The sequence below is a fragment of the Mobula hypostoma genome, chromosome 10 (genome assembly GCF_963921235.1).
Source record: "Mobula hypostoma chromosome 10, sMobHyp1.1, whole genome shotgun sequence".
NCBI classification, from domain to species: domain Eukaryota; kingdom Metazoa; phylum Chordata; class Chondrichthyes; order Myliobatiformes; family Myliobatidae; genus Mobula; species Mobula hypostoma.
The window spans coordinates 78,279,810-78,298,215 of NC_086106.1; the positions used below are offsets into that span (position 1 = coordinate 78,279,810).

Consider the following 18,406-nt stretch of genomic DNA (forward strand, 5'->3'; position numbering starts at 1 on the left):
ATCAGGTTGATGTGCAGGGAATCAATCAAGCAAACTGCTTTGTCCTGGATGGTGTTTAATTTCTTGAGAGCTGGTGGAGCTTCACTGATCCAGGCAAGTGGAGAATATTCCATCCCACTCCTGTCTAGTACCTTTAAGACTGTGGAAAGGCCAATAATGAGCCACTCACTGCAAGGTAGTATGCCTCTTCCTTTCTCGTATAGACACAATGTTTTTATGGTTAGTCCTGTTGAATTTGTGATCAGTGGTGATCCAAAGGATATCTGGAGTACCAAAGTAAAGTGGTTGGACTCTTTCCTGTTGAAAATATCAAACAGCATCTGTCACCTATCAACCTACACCTGAATGCTGTCCAGCTCTTGCTGCATTTGGATATGTGTGGCTTCCGTTACCAAGGTTTTTGGAAAGGTCCTCAGGGATGACGAGACCTATTTTGATTTGAACACTTTGGCAATCAATGGCATTATCATAGCCAAGATTTATTTTGATTCTACCACAATTAGCACAGACAGATAGGTGAGAACAAGCTGAAATAGGATCATGCCTCGTGTTTCTTCACTCACCTCCTGCTATAGACTCCATCTGATAGCTAGTTATATCCATAGGACACGTTAGTTCAGTCAGGGGTGATGCTACCGAATATCATTTGGTGATGGACGTTGAAGTCCCTAGATACACTCTGTACCCCTTTCCTTCCAGTGCGGCTGCACTGATTCACTAGGTTCAGGAAGATGATAGCTGGTTGACAAGGAGGGGTTTCCGTGCCAAGTTTTACCTCATGTCACAAGACTTCATAGATACTGGAGTCGATTCAAGGACTCCCACAAGTTCTTCCTTCTGCCTATATACCATTGTGTTGTCAGTGTGTCTGTAAGATCTTTTTCAGCTATTTTAAATGACATTTGAATTGCTCCAAACCAGAGGGGCACTGTGCAATTACACAGTCAAGGTACTTTTTACATGAAGGAGAGTTATAATCTTGGCAATTCCTCATATGTGTTAATGGGTTCTGGTGGCGAGGTTCCTTCTTTTTCAGACCAGACATTACACAGATTGCCACTGCCAACATGGCACGGTCTTTCTGTTCCTCTTACCTTGTTGATGGTTTGGATTTTGACAGCCCAGTAACCATTTATTCTCATAACTGGGAAACATCTCAGCTGTTGCAAATGCAGTTGGAGCCAGTTCAACGGAGACAACTCTGTGGTCGTGCAGTAGAAGGCCATATCCACCAAAGTAAATGGAGTACTGGTCTGGTGTAGAGCCCATAGCTAATAAATGCCAGCTGACAAATTTGTTTTTGCAAATATTCAGATCTGAAAAACAGCGATAACATTGGCAGGCATGAACTAGACAGATTATAATATCAAGATTTAATTACTCAAATTGTTAAAGAAGATCAGAAAGAGCTGATTATTGACTACAGGAGGAGGAAACCAGTATCCATGAGCCAGTCCTCATCAGGGGATCAGAAATGGAGAGGGTCATCAACTTTAAATACATATGGTGGCATGTATGTATTTTGACAATACATTTACTTTGGTTTGAACTTTGAACCTTTGATCCCATGCTGAAAGTTTGAAAGTTGAAATTCAAGTGAAGCCAAGTCAAATTGCACTGAACATAACATGAAATTTCAAAGCTTTCCAGCCATAATCAGCAACCATGCCACAAGGCAAAGCATTTACTAAATTCTCCCTATCTTTCCCAGGTTACAATCCCTATTTTCTGTCAACTATTTCATAGATGCTGAGCAATGATGTGTAAAAGTATCATGCTTTTCTGACCTAGAGGGACTCTGGGAATCCAGAGTCTGCAGAACAAGCAGGGAATCCTTTTGATACTGTGGGATGCTCTCACTGACCAGCAAACGTAGGTATGCAGGCTGATCTATGTAGCATGGACTATGAAGTCAATCAATTTTATGCTGATAGAAGTTGGACACTACTACTCTAGAACTCTAAATTCTGACTATAGTCCCTCTTACGTTTAAACAGCTGAACTGTTTAGAAAATGGCATGAAGAAATCTCCGATGATACAGTTTAAATTCTTCACCAACTACCCATATGCTAATTGGTTGATTTTTCCTTTGTTACAAAACTGGACATTTCTAGAGACAAAAGCGACTGCAGATGTTAGAACGAGGAGCGAAATTACAAGCTGCTGAAGGAACTCAGCAGGTCAGGCAGTAGCTGTAGAGGGAAATGCACAGATGATGTTCTGGGTTGAGACCCTTCTTCTGGATCAAGGACTGGATTGGGGCCTTCCTTAGTTATTTTGTTTCAAGGTCACAGGGAGTGAGCTGGCAGCTTCTAGGTTCAAGGCTAAAAATAAAACAGTCACTCAGGATATTCCAAATGGTTTTTCTTGTTGAATACAGCTAGGATGATTTCCATTCCCGATTTATCAGAACAAGTTCTTTATTTATGTTTGAACTGGGCATTACAATGAAAGCCAATATTTGTTGCCCATCCTTTACTGCCTCAGTGCTGAGCCATTTTCTTTAACTACTATTACCCTTCTTGTAAAGAAACCCCCATAATATTATTTTGGTAGAGTTTCCAGATTCGAACTGCAATAAATTTTTAAGTTAAGGTGATGTGTGACTTTAAGGAGAGCTTACAGCTGTGGTGTTCCCATGCTCTGCTCCCCATGCCATGCTTGGTGATAGAGGCCACGAGTTTGGGAGGTGCTCTCAGAGAAACCAAGGTAAGTAACTGCAGTATGGCTTCAGGAAGAGGAAGATGAGGAGGATGAGGAAGACGTTCTGAAAGAAAGCCACTCCCATCCAGCACTTCCAGGGAGAAATTCTCTAAATGACTCTCAGTGACAACAAGTATCTGAGAGTTCTGTATCTCTCTATGTACTGTACACCATTGCTGAAGCCACAGCTTCAATTTCAGAGAAGGGCAAGGGCTGCCTTACCAGTGGCTGTGAAGGTAACTAGTTGCCACAATCTTCAAAGCATCTGGCTCTCTACAGGCTCTTAATGGAGACATTCGTAACATTTTGACACCTTTTCCAATGCACAGAAAGCCAGCTTTTGAATTTTCATCTTTTGTAAACATCAGCTCATCTGAAACTCTGCTGCTGATATTTAAATTTTATTCATCAACCCACCTCTTTACTAAACTATGCAAACATGAGGAAATCTGCAGATGCTGGAATTTCAAACAACACACACAAAAAATGGTGAACGCAGCAGGCCAGGCAGCATCTATAGGAAGAGGTACAGTCGACATTTTGGGGCCGAGACCCTTTGTCAGGGCTAGCTGAAAGAAGAGATAGTAAGAGATTTGAAAGTGGGAGGGGGAGATCCGAAATGATAGGAGAAGACAGGAGGGGGAGGGATGGAACTAAGAGCTGGAAAGTTGATTGGCAAAAGGGATATGAGGCTGGAGAAGGGAGAGGATCATGGGACGGGAGGCCTAGGGAGAAAGAAAGGGGGAGGGGGGAAGCCCAGAGGATGGGCAAGGAGTAGAGTGAGAGGGACAGAGGGAGAAAAAGGAAAGAGAAAAAGAAAAGTAAATAAATAAACAAATAAACAAACAAATAACGAATGGGGTACGAAGGGGAGTTGGGCATTAACGAAAGTTAGAGAAGTCAATGTTTATGCCATCAGGTTGGAGGCTACCCAGACAGAATGTAAAGTGTTGTCCCTCCAACCTGAGTGTGGCTTCATCTTTACAGTAGAGGAGGCCGTGGATAGACATGTCAGAATGGGAATGGGATGTGGAATTAAAATGTGTAGCCACTGGGAGATCCTGCTTTCTCTGGCGGACAGAGCGTAGGTGTTCAGCAAAGCGGTCTCCCAGTCTGCGTCGGGTCTCGCCAATATATAGAAGGCCACATCGGGAGCACCAGACGCAGTATATCACCCCAGCCGACTCACAGGTGAAGTATCGCCTCACCTGGAAGGACTGTCTGGGGCCCTGAATGGTGGTGAGGGAGGAAGTGTAAGGGCATGTGTAGCACTTGTTCCGCTTACAAAGATAAGTGCCGGGAGGGAGATCGGTGGGAAGGGATGGGGGGGATGAATGGTCAAGAGAGTCGCGTAGGGAGCGATCCCTGCGGAAAGCAGACAGGTGAGGGGAGGGAAAGATGAGCTTAGTGGTGGGATCCCGTTGGAGGTGGCGGAATTTACGGAGAATTATCTGTTGGGCCCAGAAGCTGGTGGGGTGGTAGGTGAGGACAAGGGGAACCCTATTCCTAGTGGGGTGGCGGGGATCTCCCTCCCGGCACTTATCCTTGTAATGCGTTCACCAGCATTTTTTGTATGTGTTTCTTTACTAAACTATATTAGTTCTTGGTGGAGCAATGCTTAAATTTTAAAATTCACTTCCTTGTTTTCAAAGTCTTTCATAGACACATTATTCTTTGACTCTGTAATCTCCTCTAGTCCTGCATACCAGCAATATCTGCATGGTTCTCCATTTTCACATTAAGACTCTTAGATTTTCACCATTGGTGGCTATGGACACCAAATCCTCACATTGGATATCTCTGACTCATAATTTAAACAACCTAACAACAATAACATCCTGGTGATCATGTTTCACAGCCCTGCCAAGGTCAATATCTTTTCCAGAGCTACGGCGTCCAAGTCGCAGTGCACTGGTAATATTCCGGCCAAATGTCTGTACAACAAATGACAAATTATTCATCACTTTTATATCCAGCACCTTAGAGATAAGAGGACATTGGACTTTGCTTACTTAATTGTGTTTGACTCTATTATCACAAAATTCTGCTGTCATCAGTGGCTGATGGAAGGTGTTTGTACCCACCTGGTAAGGAACCATTAACATAGCCATTAATTGTGTACATCAGCCCTTTATTCTTCAGAGCGCCAGAAATCCGATATTTAATTCTATCTGTTTCAAGGTACATACTTTTACTTTCATCAATGGTCGAGAACAGAAGCACAAACTCTTGTCGATCAATCTGCTTTCCAAGTTGATCTAGAGTTCCTAGAGAGATAATAACTTTTAAATATTTATTTTCAAATTAAAAGTGCAGTATTTCAATTTTACATAAGTGACATATAATTACCAAAATTGTTTTAAATAACATCTTAGTGCATTTTAATATCTGTAGAATAAATCCAGAAATAACTTTAGTTTTGTCACTCAGTGAAATAGAGTCTAAAGCTGTCTCGTTCTGAGAAAAGAAGTGATCTTTGCTGAAGCGATTTTATCTAATAACATTTTAGAATGGACAGTACACTGTAGAGCATAATTCAGAACGATGGAAGGTACAGCTAAACAGTTTACGATGTGAACACTGCTCCTGCTTATCACTCACACTCACCTTGCTTACACACAAGGACTGCTCCAACTAAACCTGAGTTGAAATCCCTCACAGGGTCCACACGTGAAGCGTAGGCGTAGGTGAGACAGTTAGCATCATCATTCATTGGACCAAGGTTCCAATTTATGTCCCAGACGTATACGTATTCTTCATTGGGTGCTACAAAGTCATCTTTCTTTTCATATGTGGAAGTATGATCATTGTATGACGCTCCTTAATACAGAATGTTTTTATTAGTAACAGTAGAAAGAAAAAGGCTTGGGAGAAATGAAAAGCAAAGGAGTTGTAATAATTGGTGCTGATGTTCATTAAAGTGTCCAAACTATTAAAATGTTGAATATCATTTTAAATTTGAAGTATTTGCAACATGCACAATGTAGTGAGAATTATTCCTGAATATTGTGAACTTATTAAATAAATAAATGTAACCTCAGAATCACATACAACACAGAAACAGTCTCATTGGCCCATTACATTCATGCCAACTATCATATATCTATTTAACTTAATCCCATTTATCAACATTTGGTCCATAACATTCTGTGCTTTGGTAATTCCTGTGGTTGTTTGGATATTTCATAAATGTTGAGAGAATGCTAACTTCCACTAACCCCTCAGGCAGTACTTCTAAGATTCCAGTTAACCTCCAAATTAAGAACCTAAATCTCCTTTAAATCTCTTGTCCCTTATTCTAAGCTTATGCCATTTAATGTGGAAATATTTCCTACAATCTACCCTGTCTATGCCCCTTCCTTGATTTTATCTACCTCCATCACATCCCCCCTCAGCTTCCTTCACTCCAAGGAAAACAAACCCTGTCTGTCCTCATAGCTTGAAATATGCCATTCCAGACAACATCCTGGTGAATCTCCTCTGCATCATATCCAGACCAATCGCACCTTTCTATCACATGGTGACCAGAAGTGAAACACAGTATTCCAGCTGTGACCAAACACTAAGTTTTATAAAGTTATACCATAATCTCCCTGCTCTGATATTCTAGGTTATGGTGTTTGAAGGCAAGTATCCTGTATGCCTTCTTCACCAATTTTTTTCACCTACAGGGATCCTTGGATCTGAACACTGTGTTTTTATAAGTGCCCTACCATTTGTTTTGTATGGCCTTAATGGGGTAATCTTCCTTCAACTCCTTTTGGTTTTAATCTTGATCTGAATATAAGTCCAGCTTCCATCATCATTGCAACCAAGGTTTGTCAACACTGAATTTTATTGCCATTTATTCCTGTGGGACTGGGAAGGGGTAAATAATTAGCTCCAATTGTTCAGCAGTGTACAATTGTGATGAATCTGCTTCTTACTGGCCCAGAAGTGTTAGCGCATATTTGTATTCTAACTGTTTAAGAAATGTGTAAATTTGGATTTTTTAAATATTACAATAATAAGGGAAATGATTGTTTTCATATTGTCAGGTCACTTAATCTGAAAGTAAGCAGTGTTGTGATAAATAGTTATGTCATTATTCCTATAATACAATAACAGCTGGTCAATTCCTGTGATTCATTTGCTTCAATGGGCCCAGCAACATTGTACTCCGGCTTCACACATTTCACCGCATGATTCCCTTTCCTAGCAGCCCATCAGACCATAAGATATAAGAGCTGAATTAGGCCATTTGGCCATCAAGTCTGCTCTGCCATTTCATTATGGCTGATTTGTTTTTTGCAAAGTGGGGGGGTGGGGGGGAAGGTTGATGTTTTTCCTTAGAATGAGATCCATAGTTTTCTTTGGTTTATGTCTGTCAATGGAGAGGACAAATCTCAAGGTTGTATACTGCACACATACTTTGATAATAAACATACAGTGAATCTTTGAATCCATTTCCCTCTCAGCCCCAATCTCCTGCCTTTTCCCCGTATCATTTCATGCCCTGATTAACCAAGAATCTATCAACCTCTGCCTTAAATATAACCAATAACTTGGCCTCCACAGCCACCTGTGGCAACAAATTCCACAGATTCACCAGCCCCTGGCTAAAGAAATTCCTGCTCATCTCTGTTCTAACTGGACGTCCCACTATTCTGAGGCTGTGTCCTGTTCTCTTAGACTCCTCCACTATAGGAAGTATCTCTCCACATCCACTCTACTGAGGCCTTCAACATTCGATAAGTTTCAATGAGATGCCCCCTCATTATTCTTCTGAATTCCAGCGAGTACAGGCCTAAAGCCATCAAACTCTCCTCTCACACTCTCACAGTCCTTACTCTGTTGAGCTAAGTGTGTCCTTGGTTATTTACTCTGTTCAGGGATTCATTTACAATGATTTAATATATTACTACAGAGAATCAAAGTTTCTCTGTGCTTGCTTCTTCATCTATAGACTCATGGAATGTGGTAGCCAATCCTTCAGCACTCTGTGTCCATGCTGGCCATATCTGTATTAATCCCATACAAATTGCTGGAGGAATTGAGCAGGTCAGGCAGCATCTATGGAAATGAATAAGGAACTGGGAGGAGGGGAAGGTGAAGGTGACAGGTAGTAAAGGTAAAGGGTTGAAGAAGAAGTGGTAGGAGAGGAGAGCGAACCTCGGGAGAAAGGGAAGGAGGAGGTGATAGGCAGGTGAGGAGAAGGGAAGTAGGAGGGGATCAAGAGTGGGGAATGGATAAAGAGAGAAGGGGGAAAGGGAAAGATTATCAAAAGTTAGAGAAATTGACATTGATGCCATCAGGATGGAGGCTATGCAAATGCAATATGAGGTGTTGCTCCTCCATACTGACAGTAGCCTCACCACGGCAGCAGGCCAGAATGGGAATGAGTATTGGAATTAAAAAGATTGGCCACCAGGAAATCCTGGAACAAGGATGCTCGACAAAGCAGTCACCCTTGTCTATGTCGGGTCTCAATGATGTAGCGGAGGCTACACTGGGAGCAGTGGATACAGTAGATGACCCCAAAGGATTTGCAGGTGAAGAGCTGTCTCATCTGGAAAGACCGTTTGGAGCCCTGAATAGAGGTGAGGGAGGAGGTGAAGGGACAGGCATAGATCTTCTTCTGCTTGCAGGGATAAATGCCAGGAGGGAGATTAGTGAGGAGGGACGAATAAACAAAGGAATCACAGAGAGAGCGAGCCCTGCAGAAAGCAGAGAGTGAGGGAAGGTAAAGATGTATTTTCCTTGCAGAAAAAGCTGAGAGTGGGGCGAGGTAACTAAATGCTTCTCTCCATGAGTCCTCCCAAACTCCTTCTTCTTTACCTTTTCCATCTATCCCTCCCCTCCCCCACTCACCCGGCTTCACCTATCACCTTGTACTCCTTTGCACTCCCCTCAGCTTCTTGCTCCTGCCTCTCCAGTTCTTATAAAGGGTCTCGGCTCAAAATATCAACTGATATTCCACAGATGCTACCTACTGATCTACTGTGTTCCTCCAGAATTTTGTATGTATTACTCTGGATTTCCAGCATCTGCAGAATCTCTCATGTCTATACTAATCCCATTTTCCAGCTTCCAGCCATCAATCTTATGCAATGTCATTTCAAGTGCTCATTAAATACTCTTTGAATTTGTGGGAGTTTCTACCTTCACCATATCCTCCGGTAATGTGTTCCAGATTTCAACCAGCCCCAGGGTGAAAAAAATTCTTCTTCTTGACCCCTTCAGATATCTTACTCCTTATCTTAAACCTGTTGACAACTCTGCTGAGGGGAAAATGGAAGTTTCCTTGGTTCCTTGTGAGAAATTATGCACAGTTTTAGATATGTACATTTTGTTATTAAATTGATTAAGATATTTATTTAGTCATCGCATTGAAGTTACTTCTGCACAATGAGAGCCTAGTTCAGGCTCAGAGGATTGTGCTCTCAAAAAATCCACTCCAAAACATGAATACGATCATTTCATAACAAGGAATACGATGTTAGATGGAACTTTAAGGTGTAGCCACCTTGTTTGTTGCAATCATTTGTGGTTGTGAAAGGTGTCATGGTACCACTTGGAGAGCGACCTATTAACTCATTGTGAATAGACTTTCACTTTCAACTAACACCCCCAAACATGATTAGGTGGATCATCAGAGTTTTGCCATTTTAAAATTAGCGATTTTTCCTTAAGAAATTGTGAAGGGCATGGCATACTAGACTCTTCAACAAGGTGTAAACTATTGAGCCAATCTCCAGTTGTGGCCTTTAATGTTAGCCTAGGGGAATGGTGCCTTGCATAATCAAAACCTCCTGTCTGGATTTCACGTGAAGAATATATTGGCTGAAGCCTTTATGTTAATCTTAACAAATGGAGTCCATTTTAGATGGAGTTCAAATGATACAGTGAAAGGCTGTTGTATTCTTTACAATGTAGCTCAGAAGGACCTCATTATGACTTTATTAACTTTTAAGTTGGTTCTTTTTTTTCATCACTTATCTTCAGATGAGGCATACGGTGAATGATCATACCTAGAATAAGAATCTTCAACACTATATCCAGAAATTTAAAGTGGAAAAAAGCATTTTATGTTGTAAAAAATAATAAAATAAAGTACTATCTGAAATTATGCAAATATTCATACTCCAGACCAAGGTGATTGATCATACTTGAAATGCTAGCAGTAGGTTTTGCTGGGAACTATTTTTACCCTCTTTTATACTTTGTGCTATTAGAGGACAATTATCTCAACACATAACTAAAATTGGATTCACCTTCAGACATCTTCCAATAGGAGATCCCAAATGGATGAATGCTGTAAGGCCGTGATGCTAGATTCTTAAAGTGGATTACAACTTTGTCATTAACTTCTGCTCGAATGGTAGGACCAAGAATCCCTAGAAAATACAATAATATGACAACCACTTGCTTGTATTATAGCAGAACAATAAGAAGCATTATCGGAATAGTAAGAATTTAATCAAACACCTCACAATTACTGAATGCTGAGAAAAATTTCTACATTACTTCAATTTACTTTGCTTTGTCAGGTCACTAGATTGCATTCAATACCCTTTATGAACATGAGTCAAAACAGCACACAGAAAGGACCCTGTTTTACCATTTAGTCCCTCTAAGAAAACCTTTTAATATGGCAAATATTTACCTGTGAGCTTCAACTAAAAGAATTAACGTCAAATGAACTCTTGGTATTGCTAGAAAAGAGCCATCCCAAAGGATCAAGATATCAGAAAACCAGAGAGGTAAACAACGCAAAATTAGAAATGGTGTGAAGTACATTCCAAATACCCAAAATAACTGACTTTATTTCTGAAGTCATACTTGTATTTTCAAAGGGAATTTGCCATATATTGTCATTTAATTTTTCTGCCTCAAAACTTCCCTTTGGAATATGATCAGTAGCTATTTGAAAAATTGTTCATCATTTGCAGGAACAGCAAGGAGCTGGGGAAATGCAGGATGATAGATTTATTGTCTAAGTTCAAGGCAAAGGGAGATTACTTCTCAAAATTCAGGCAGTGACAGTCCATTTGGCTCAAACCTATGAGACACCAGTCACTTCGGTGTACTGCATATTAACACTTCACTTGATGGGAGAAACAGGGGTGCAACCTGGATCTTTTCTGTCTACTGTTTTGACTAAGGTTCATAAGGGATCTTGGAGGTAACCCAGAGACCAGACAAGGAGAAAGACATTTTTGCATACATTTTTCATTTCAGTGATGATAGATCAATTGCAATAAAAATGAAACCTAAAACTTCCAGAGAAAATTAGCTTATCTTCTATTATTTCTAGACATTACATTATGATTCTGATACCTTAGTGTACTGCTATTTTCAAACTGAAATACTTCATATTTCATAAAATTATTTGCTTCTGAACAAGCAAATGTCAGCCAGTGTATCAGCTTGAGCATCTCAAGTTTCCTCAAAACTAGTGGATAGATAATTTCCACTCCTGACTCATATTCGGTGACCACTCCTGTGTGTCTAAGTGGTTGTGGGATCTTCTGTATTATCCATTCTGTTTTATGAGACTAGAGATAACTGCTGCCTAAATTTGGAGATTGGCCAGTCAAGCAAGGTATTGTTGCACAGGGAAACCATACTGCAGGGGCTATTTGGTGGGAGGTGATGGGGTAAGGGTCAAAAACTGAGAGGAAATAAAAGGGTTCAAACATAAATTCTAGGCAGCAGTACATAAATAACGATCAACAAAAACACAGTTAACATTATGAACTTTCAGCAAAGACCAAAACAAATACAGCATTTTTGTTTCTTTGTTAGATTGTTTTCTATGACTGCTCTGAGAGGAAACATTTTCATCTGATGGATTGAAATGGTAACTAACTGAATTGTACAAGACTTTATTTTGCTTGGCAGTAGCTTCCTTGACAACTTGGGAGTCAGCTTGAACCAAATACTGAGAAACAATGCAAGGTTACACTGGAGTCAGCTTCGGTGGAGATTTCTAAATGCAAGTAATGGGTCGGGACTACATGGATTTCTGTAATGAAACTAACTCTGTTCTTCTCTCCACTGATGCTGCCTGACCTACTGAATATTTCAGATCACGTTCTGTTTATATTACACATTTCAGCACACTAAGGCAATGTTTCATTGTGTGTAAGAATGAACTTACTTGCACACACACACACACACACACACACACACACACACACACAACCTGGCACCACCCCCCCACCCAGTTATATAGCAAACTCTGTAACCAAATTGAGAATCAATGCAAAGGAGCAGACTCTGTGAAGCCTACAAACGGCAGAGAAGTCTGGCTTGTACCTCTGACTACAGTATAGCAATATCAGTTTGGTATTCTCAGCTCAGCTACTTGTGTCAAACATGTGTAAGGAAGCTGATGTGGTAACCACAGACATTTTTCCACGAGTGAGAGGAATTGTGGGAAACACTGGAAGGAAAGTTACGCTCAGTGTTTACGAAATTTAGATAAATCTATTCAACTTTAATGTGTAAACGGCAGTGATCAGGGTTGGTGATGTGGGGAGGTGGGGAAGAAGACAATAAATGCATCAAACCAAAACAGTAAAGAGAATTCTGTAAAAACAAAAATATGCTAAACTGGAATCAAAGTTTTCTTTATGCCTTAGAGTGATATTGTATTAAACATCGGTGCTGGACAGTTTGTGAAACCTGTAGATTTTTCTCTATTTCTGCATAAATATGGCCTAAAATGTGATCAGATCTTCACACAAGTTCTAAAACTAGATAAAGAGAACCCAATTAAATAAATAACACAAAAAAATTATACTTGCAACACACATATAATATGCTGGTGAACGCAGTAGGCCAGGCAGCATCTATAGGAAGAGGTACAGTCGATGTTTCAGGCCGAGACCCTTTGTCTGAGTCCTGACGAAGGGTCGAAACATCGACTGTACCTCTGTCTATAGATGCTGCCTGGCCTGCTGCGTTCACCAGCATTTTTTGTGTGTGTTGCTTGAATTTCCAGCATCTGCAGATTTCCTCATGTTTGCGTTTTTAAACAATATACTTGTTCATTTATTTATTGAGAAAAATGATCCAATATTACATGTATTGGTTGGAAAAAGTATGTGAACTTCTGGGGTAATGCCTTCTAAAAAAGCTATTTGGAGTCACATATTCCAATCAATGAGATGAGATTGGAGGTGTGGGTTGCAGAGGTGCCCTGCCCTATAAAAAAAGACACACAAAGTCAGGTTACTGACAGAGCCTGCTCTTCTCAAGAAAAATCTGCTTATGTGCACCATGCCCTGATCAAAACAACTTTTCAGAGGACCTTAGAAGAATTGTAGAGATGCATGAAGCTGGAAAAGACTACAAAAGCATTTCTAAAGACTTAAGAGTTTATCAGTCCACAGTGAAAGAAATTGTTTAAGGATGGAGGAAACTCAGTACTATAGCTACTTTTCCTAGGAGTGGGCAGCCTACAAAGATCACACGAAGAACACAATGTGCAATATTGAAGGAGGTGAAAAATAACCCAAGGGTAACAGCAAAAGACCTGCAGAAATCTCTAGTACTTGCTAATCTCTCTGTTCATATGTCCACTATAAGAAAATCACTGAACAAGAATGACGTTCTCGGAAGGACACCACAGAGGAAACTACTGCTCTTCAAATAAAAAAATTGCTGCATGTCCCATGTTTGCAAAAGACCACCTGGATGTTCTACACTTCTGGGACAATGTTCTGTGGACAAATGAGACAAAAGTTGAATTTTTTGGCAGAAAGGTGATGGCGCCTAACGGCGACTCCTTTGTTTGCATCTTCGGAAACAGCTCTATTCCTACTTTAATATCTTTATTTTTCCCTTTCAGGGTTCTTTTGAAGACCCTGACCTGGAGTGACACATAGGCTTCGGTTCTTTGAGGGAATGGGAACCGTTCTCAGGGGTCCACGACTGGCCGTTATTTGACATGCTAAGGGTTTGGCCTGAGAGTCTCGCTCGTATTTGGAAGCCTAAGACCTCAGGGCTCTGGAGATGGCGGATCAAGGGTCGGTGTCACGGCAGGAGACTCGTGTGTTGTCGGGAGGCTGGAAAATCTTTTGCTGTGGTCCCAAAGACCCGAGGAATTTGCGAACTTTGGACACAGAGTTCGAAAAAAGTAATGAAACAGACTTTTAACATTGTAAACCAGCGGGTTGTTGTTATGTCTCCCGCTCGATGTGAAAATGAGGGACACCTCCCTCTCCCTTGCCAGGGAGAGAGAGAACGTGTGGTTTGTCGAATTTCAGATGAAATGCGAAGCCTCCGGGGTAACTTTGATCTGTGTCTTTGCTATTGCTAAGCACACGCTTGGGCTTGGTGATGGTACCGATGCACGTTTTTTTTTGCTGGGGGGGGTGTCATTGCTTGCTGCCACTTACACATGGGAGGGAGGAGATGGGGAGGTACTTTGGAGTTCTCACATTTAACTGTCATTCATTCTTTTTGGGCACTTCTCTGTTTTCGTGGATGTTTGCGAAGAAAAAGCATTTCAGGATGTATATTGTATATATTTCTCTGACATTAAATTTGACCTTTAAACCTTTGAAATGCAGATTGCTATGTTTGGAGGAAAGAAGGCACTGCAAACCAACACCAAAACCTCACTCCAACTGTGAAGCATGGTGGAAGGAGCACTATGATTTGGGACTGCTTTGCTGCCTCAGGGCCTGAACAGCTCGCAATTGTTGAGGGAACAATGAATTCAAAATTGTATCAAGACATTTTACAGGAGAATGTCTGGGTAGCGGCCTGTCACCTGAAGCTTAATAAAAGTTGGATAATGCAACAAGACAATGATCCAAAAGACAAGAGTAAAGCAACAACAGAATGGTCTAAAAAGAAGAAAATTTGTCATTTGGAATGGTCGTGTCAAAATCCTGACCTTAATCCTATAGAAGTGTTGTAGAAGGAACTGAAGCAAGCAGTACATGCAAGGAAGCCTACCGACGTCCCAGAGTTGAAGCAGTTTTGTAAGGAGGAATGGCCTAAAATTCCTCCAAGCCCATGTGCAGGACTGATCAACAGTTACCAGAAACATTTGGTTGAAGTTATTGCTGTACAAGGGGGTCACACCAGTTACTGAAAGCAAAGGTTCACATATATTTTTCTGACAAATACATGTAATATTGGATCATTTTTCTCAATAAATAAATAAGCAAGTATAATGTTTTTGTGTTATTTATTTAATTGGGTTCTCTTTATCTAGTTTTACAACTTCTGTGAAGATCTGATCACATTTTAGGTCATATTTATGCAAAAATAGAGAAAATTCTACAGGGTTCACAAACTTTCTAGTACCACTGTAGCTGTTACATTGTAATTATTTACATTAACCTTTTCTAAATCAGAAGAAATATAAAATGGGTTTTCTTCACTTTCTATATTTTAGTTAAGAAGATAAATTTAATTCAAATGAAATAAATATAAAAAATGATGTGTTTGATGTATGTAACTTGCCAGTATTTATACTTTTAAGCATGATTCCATGACAGCAGAGTGAGAAATCAGAGGGTGGATGGGTCTGAGCTTGGAGTTATACCCTCTAGCAATCAGTATAAAATGTAGCACACAAAAGCCCATCAAAGGAAAAGGCACGATTCTTCAAATGAGTTGTACCACAAGTACTTGGGCCTATAGTGAAAACATATTTCTTACCCATCCACAGGGGCTTTGCTTCCGGTGTGAGAAATGAAGAATCTTTGAATTCCACAAAAACAGCCTTTCTGTACTGAGGAAAGGATCTGGTTGTAAATTTTTGTCTGTATAAAAACAAATGTAAGCGTTCATTTACTTTATCCTTTGTTTGGTAATCCTGCATTCTTCATTACTTCTGATAAACCTCTGACTCTAAAAACAACTCCTCAAAGCCAAACAGATAGAATAGGCATTTCAGTCAGATTTTCTTTCCTGATGTGTCTCTCCGCGCAGTTGGTTGACCATTATCAGGGCTCATGGTATGATTGTGGAACTGCGTTTCACCTGCTGTTTCATGCCTTTTAAGAAAACAATACTTAGATACAGGCCATGACTTATGAACACCCCTTACATATGAAAGCGCTTCCATAATATTAAATTCAAAAATTTGATGTATATACATTCATTCCTACAAATATCAGAGCAAGTTTCCTCACTCTGTCCTGCCTTAATAGCTACTATCTTTCTTTATTATTAGTATTATATGCTTTTGATGCCATTCATTATGATATGTGGAGGTATAGTTATGATTTAGAGCAATTATTGTGTATTTTCCGACTGATGAACAAAATGAAACACAAGGTGATAGGTGAACGTCTGTAAAAATAGAACACATTTTGTTACCTGTGGATAGACTGTGTAGCAAACAATTTACTACAATATTGAGGGATGTATGAGCATGGGTTAAGTAATTAATATAATAATTTACTGTCCTATCGAGCACTCCTTGGATGGGCAGAACAGAAAATACAGCACTTGCGGTAAAAAGTTATGAAGTCAGGTCAAGTCAAGTCAAGTTTATTGTCATATGCACAACTAGCGTGAGGTATACTGCAGGTACAACGAAAAACTTGCAACATCATCACAGGCACATAGGTACAGACAAAACACAGAATATAAATTATACAGAACAGTAAAGGGAGGAAGGATATAAAAAGAACGTCAATTTGTAAATTGAACTATTCTTATTCTATTCCTAAACTCTGAGGGAAGAATTCTAAATACAATGACAACTGCCATCTAAAGTAGTAGTTCTGTGGTATTGGGCACTATTGTAATAGGTACAGCATATTAAAATCACATGAAAACAAATTTTATCGATTACCTCATATTTCCAATTCCAAGCCATGATAGGAGATTGCTGCTCCTGTAATCCCAGTTAAACTCCATTGCTGCAATGTAGTGCTTCCTAATTATCATTGAGGAGTCTTTGACCAGGCAAGAGACTAAAAACATATAGAAAGCCAGTGCCTTCATTCTGCATTTGGTAATTGATGCCTGCAAAATGGTCCCGTGAGTACTGCAGGTTCCCTGCCGTCTACAAACACGGCCGATTGAATTTAGGATGGGTTACGGAAAGCTAAACTCCTTTTTTGAAGAAAGCAAAACAACACCAGGAAGACCAGTTAATGACAGGAACTCTTAAGGAACACTGGGTCAGCATTTTGGCATTGGTTCAAAATAAGTATATTACATTTTGTAATTAAAAGTAATACACTGGATTTGACTTAAACAATAAGGAATTTAAACTGATGTTGTACATTTCTCACAATATATTGTCTAAAATTGCAAGTACACTTGTGCTGTGGTAAAGTGTGGAGAATAAAATCAGGAGTGTTTTTGAATGTTATTTGATAGTGAAACACAGTATGAGATTGTGGAGCAGATGCCTAAAAGCTTGGTTAAAGGGGTTGGCTTTAAGAAAATTTGACTCATGGTATTTTGCTTTCCAACTAATATCATGAAGGTCTCCAGCATATGTTTTGCCTTCATTGTCTCTTTATGAAGACTTCATTTTAGTGTTTCATAGAACACAGAACATAGAACATAGAACATAGAATAGTACAGCACAGTACAGGCCCTTCGGCCCACAATGTTGTGCTGACCCTCAAACCCTGCCTGCCATATAAGCCCCCACCTTAGATTCCTCCATATACCTGTCTAGTAGTCTCTTAAACTTCACTCGTGTATCTGCCTCCACCACTGACTCAGGCAGTGCATTCCACGCACCAACCACTCTCTGAGTAAAAAACCTTCCTCTAATATCCCCCTTGAACTTCCCACCCCTTACCTTAAAGCCATGTCCTCTTGTGTTGAGCAGTGGTGCCCTGGGGAAGAGGCGCTGGCTATCCACTCTATCTATTCCTCTTATTATCTTGTACACCTCTATCATGTCTCCTCTCATCCTCCTTCTCTCCAAAGAGTAAAGCCCTAGCTCCCTTAATCTCCAATATTAATAAGATCTGATAATAAATGGAAACATTCTGAAACAAAGCAGAAAATGCTCTGTGGATCAAGTAGCATTAACTGTACTCTTTGGAGAGAAATAAAGTTCATGTGTTTGCAAAAATTACTATAGTACTGTTCCAAATGCAAATCTCAGCTGTTTAACAGTTCTTGTATATACTTGTAAAATTATAGTGTAAAGTCACTACCTAACACCCTATGAAAACAAATTTGATTTTGCAGTCATCAGTAATGCATGGACTTTATTGTACCTAAATATCACAAGCAGAGGAGCATTTCCAAACGTTATCTGATAGTGAAACATGTAAGGAGGCTTTGGCACAAATGGCCAAATGCTTTGTCAAAGAGATTGGCTTTACGTAAAATGACTAGTGGAGGGATTTTTGGGGGAGAATTCCAGATAATTACATTCAGAGATCTTCAAGGGAACAGAACTCATAGAGTGCAAGTTGTCAGAACGTTACACAACTATAAGAGGTATCAGAGAGAGGGAGAGGAGAATGCATGGAGGAATTTGAAATCAAAGATGAGAATTTAAAAAAACAAAATATTGCTTATCCAATACAGGTCAGCGTGGGTGGATTCAAGCTGACTGAGAGTAAGAAAATGGAAATTGTCAAGGATTGGAATAAACTAGTTGAAATATAACCATCTTGTATTGATAGCTTCAGCAAGGGAAGAGCTGAGGCAAAGGTGTAGTTGATGATGGTGAGAAAATTGAAACAGGTGGCCTTAGCAGCAGCAGGAATACAT

General features: G+C 40.0%; 1 protein-coding gene across 2 annotated transcripts in view; it reads right to left on the reverse strand.

Moving 5' to 3' along the window:
- The window catches only part of f8 (coagulation factor VIII, procoagulant component), a 79,539-nt gene extending 62,698 nt beyond the window's left edge, over window positions 1-16,841 (reverse strand). Inside the window, exons 1-6 of one of the 2 annotated variants that reach the window (XR_010019515.1) lie at window positions 16,512-16,841; window positions 15,368-15,471; window positions 9,958-10,080; window positions 5,312-5,524; window positions 4,789-4,971; window positions 1,095-1,316 (exon numbers count right to left, since the gene is read on the reverse strand). Coding sequence is in view for 1 of the 2 variants with exons in the window: in XM_063060670.1 (XP_062916740.1) it covers window positions 1,095-1,316; window positions 4,789-4,971; window positions 5,312-5,524; window positions 9,958-10,080; window positions 15,368-15,471; window positions 16,512-16,663 (997 nt within the window). In the remaining variant the exon portion in view is untranslated. The remainder of the gene's footprint in view (window positions 1-1,094; window positions 1,317-4,788; window positions 4,972-5,311; window positions 5,525-9,957; window positions 10,081-15,367; window positions 15,472-16,511) is intronic. The other variant, XM_063060670.1, reaches the window with a different exon arrangement.
- Window positions 16,842-18,406: the final 1,565 nt, after the last annotated feature.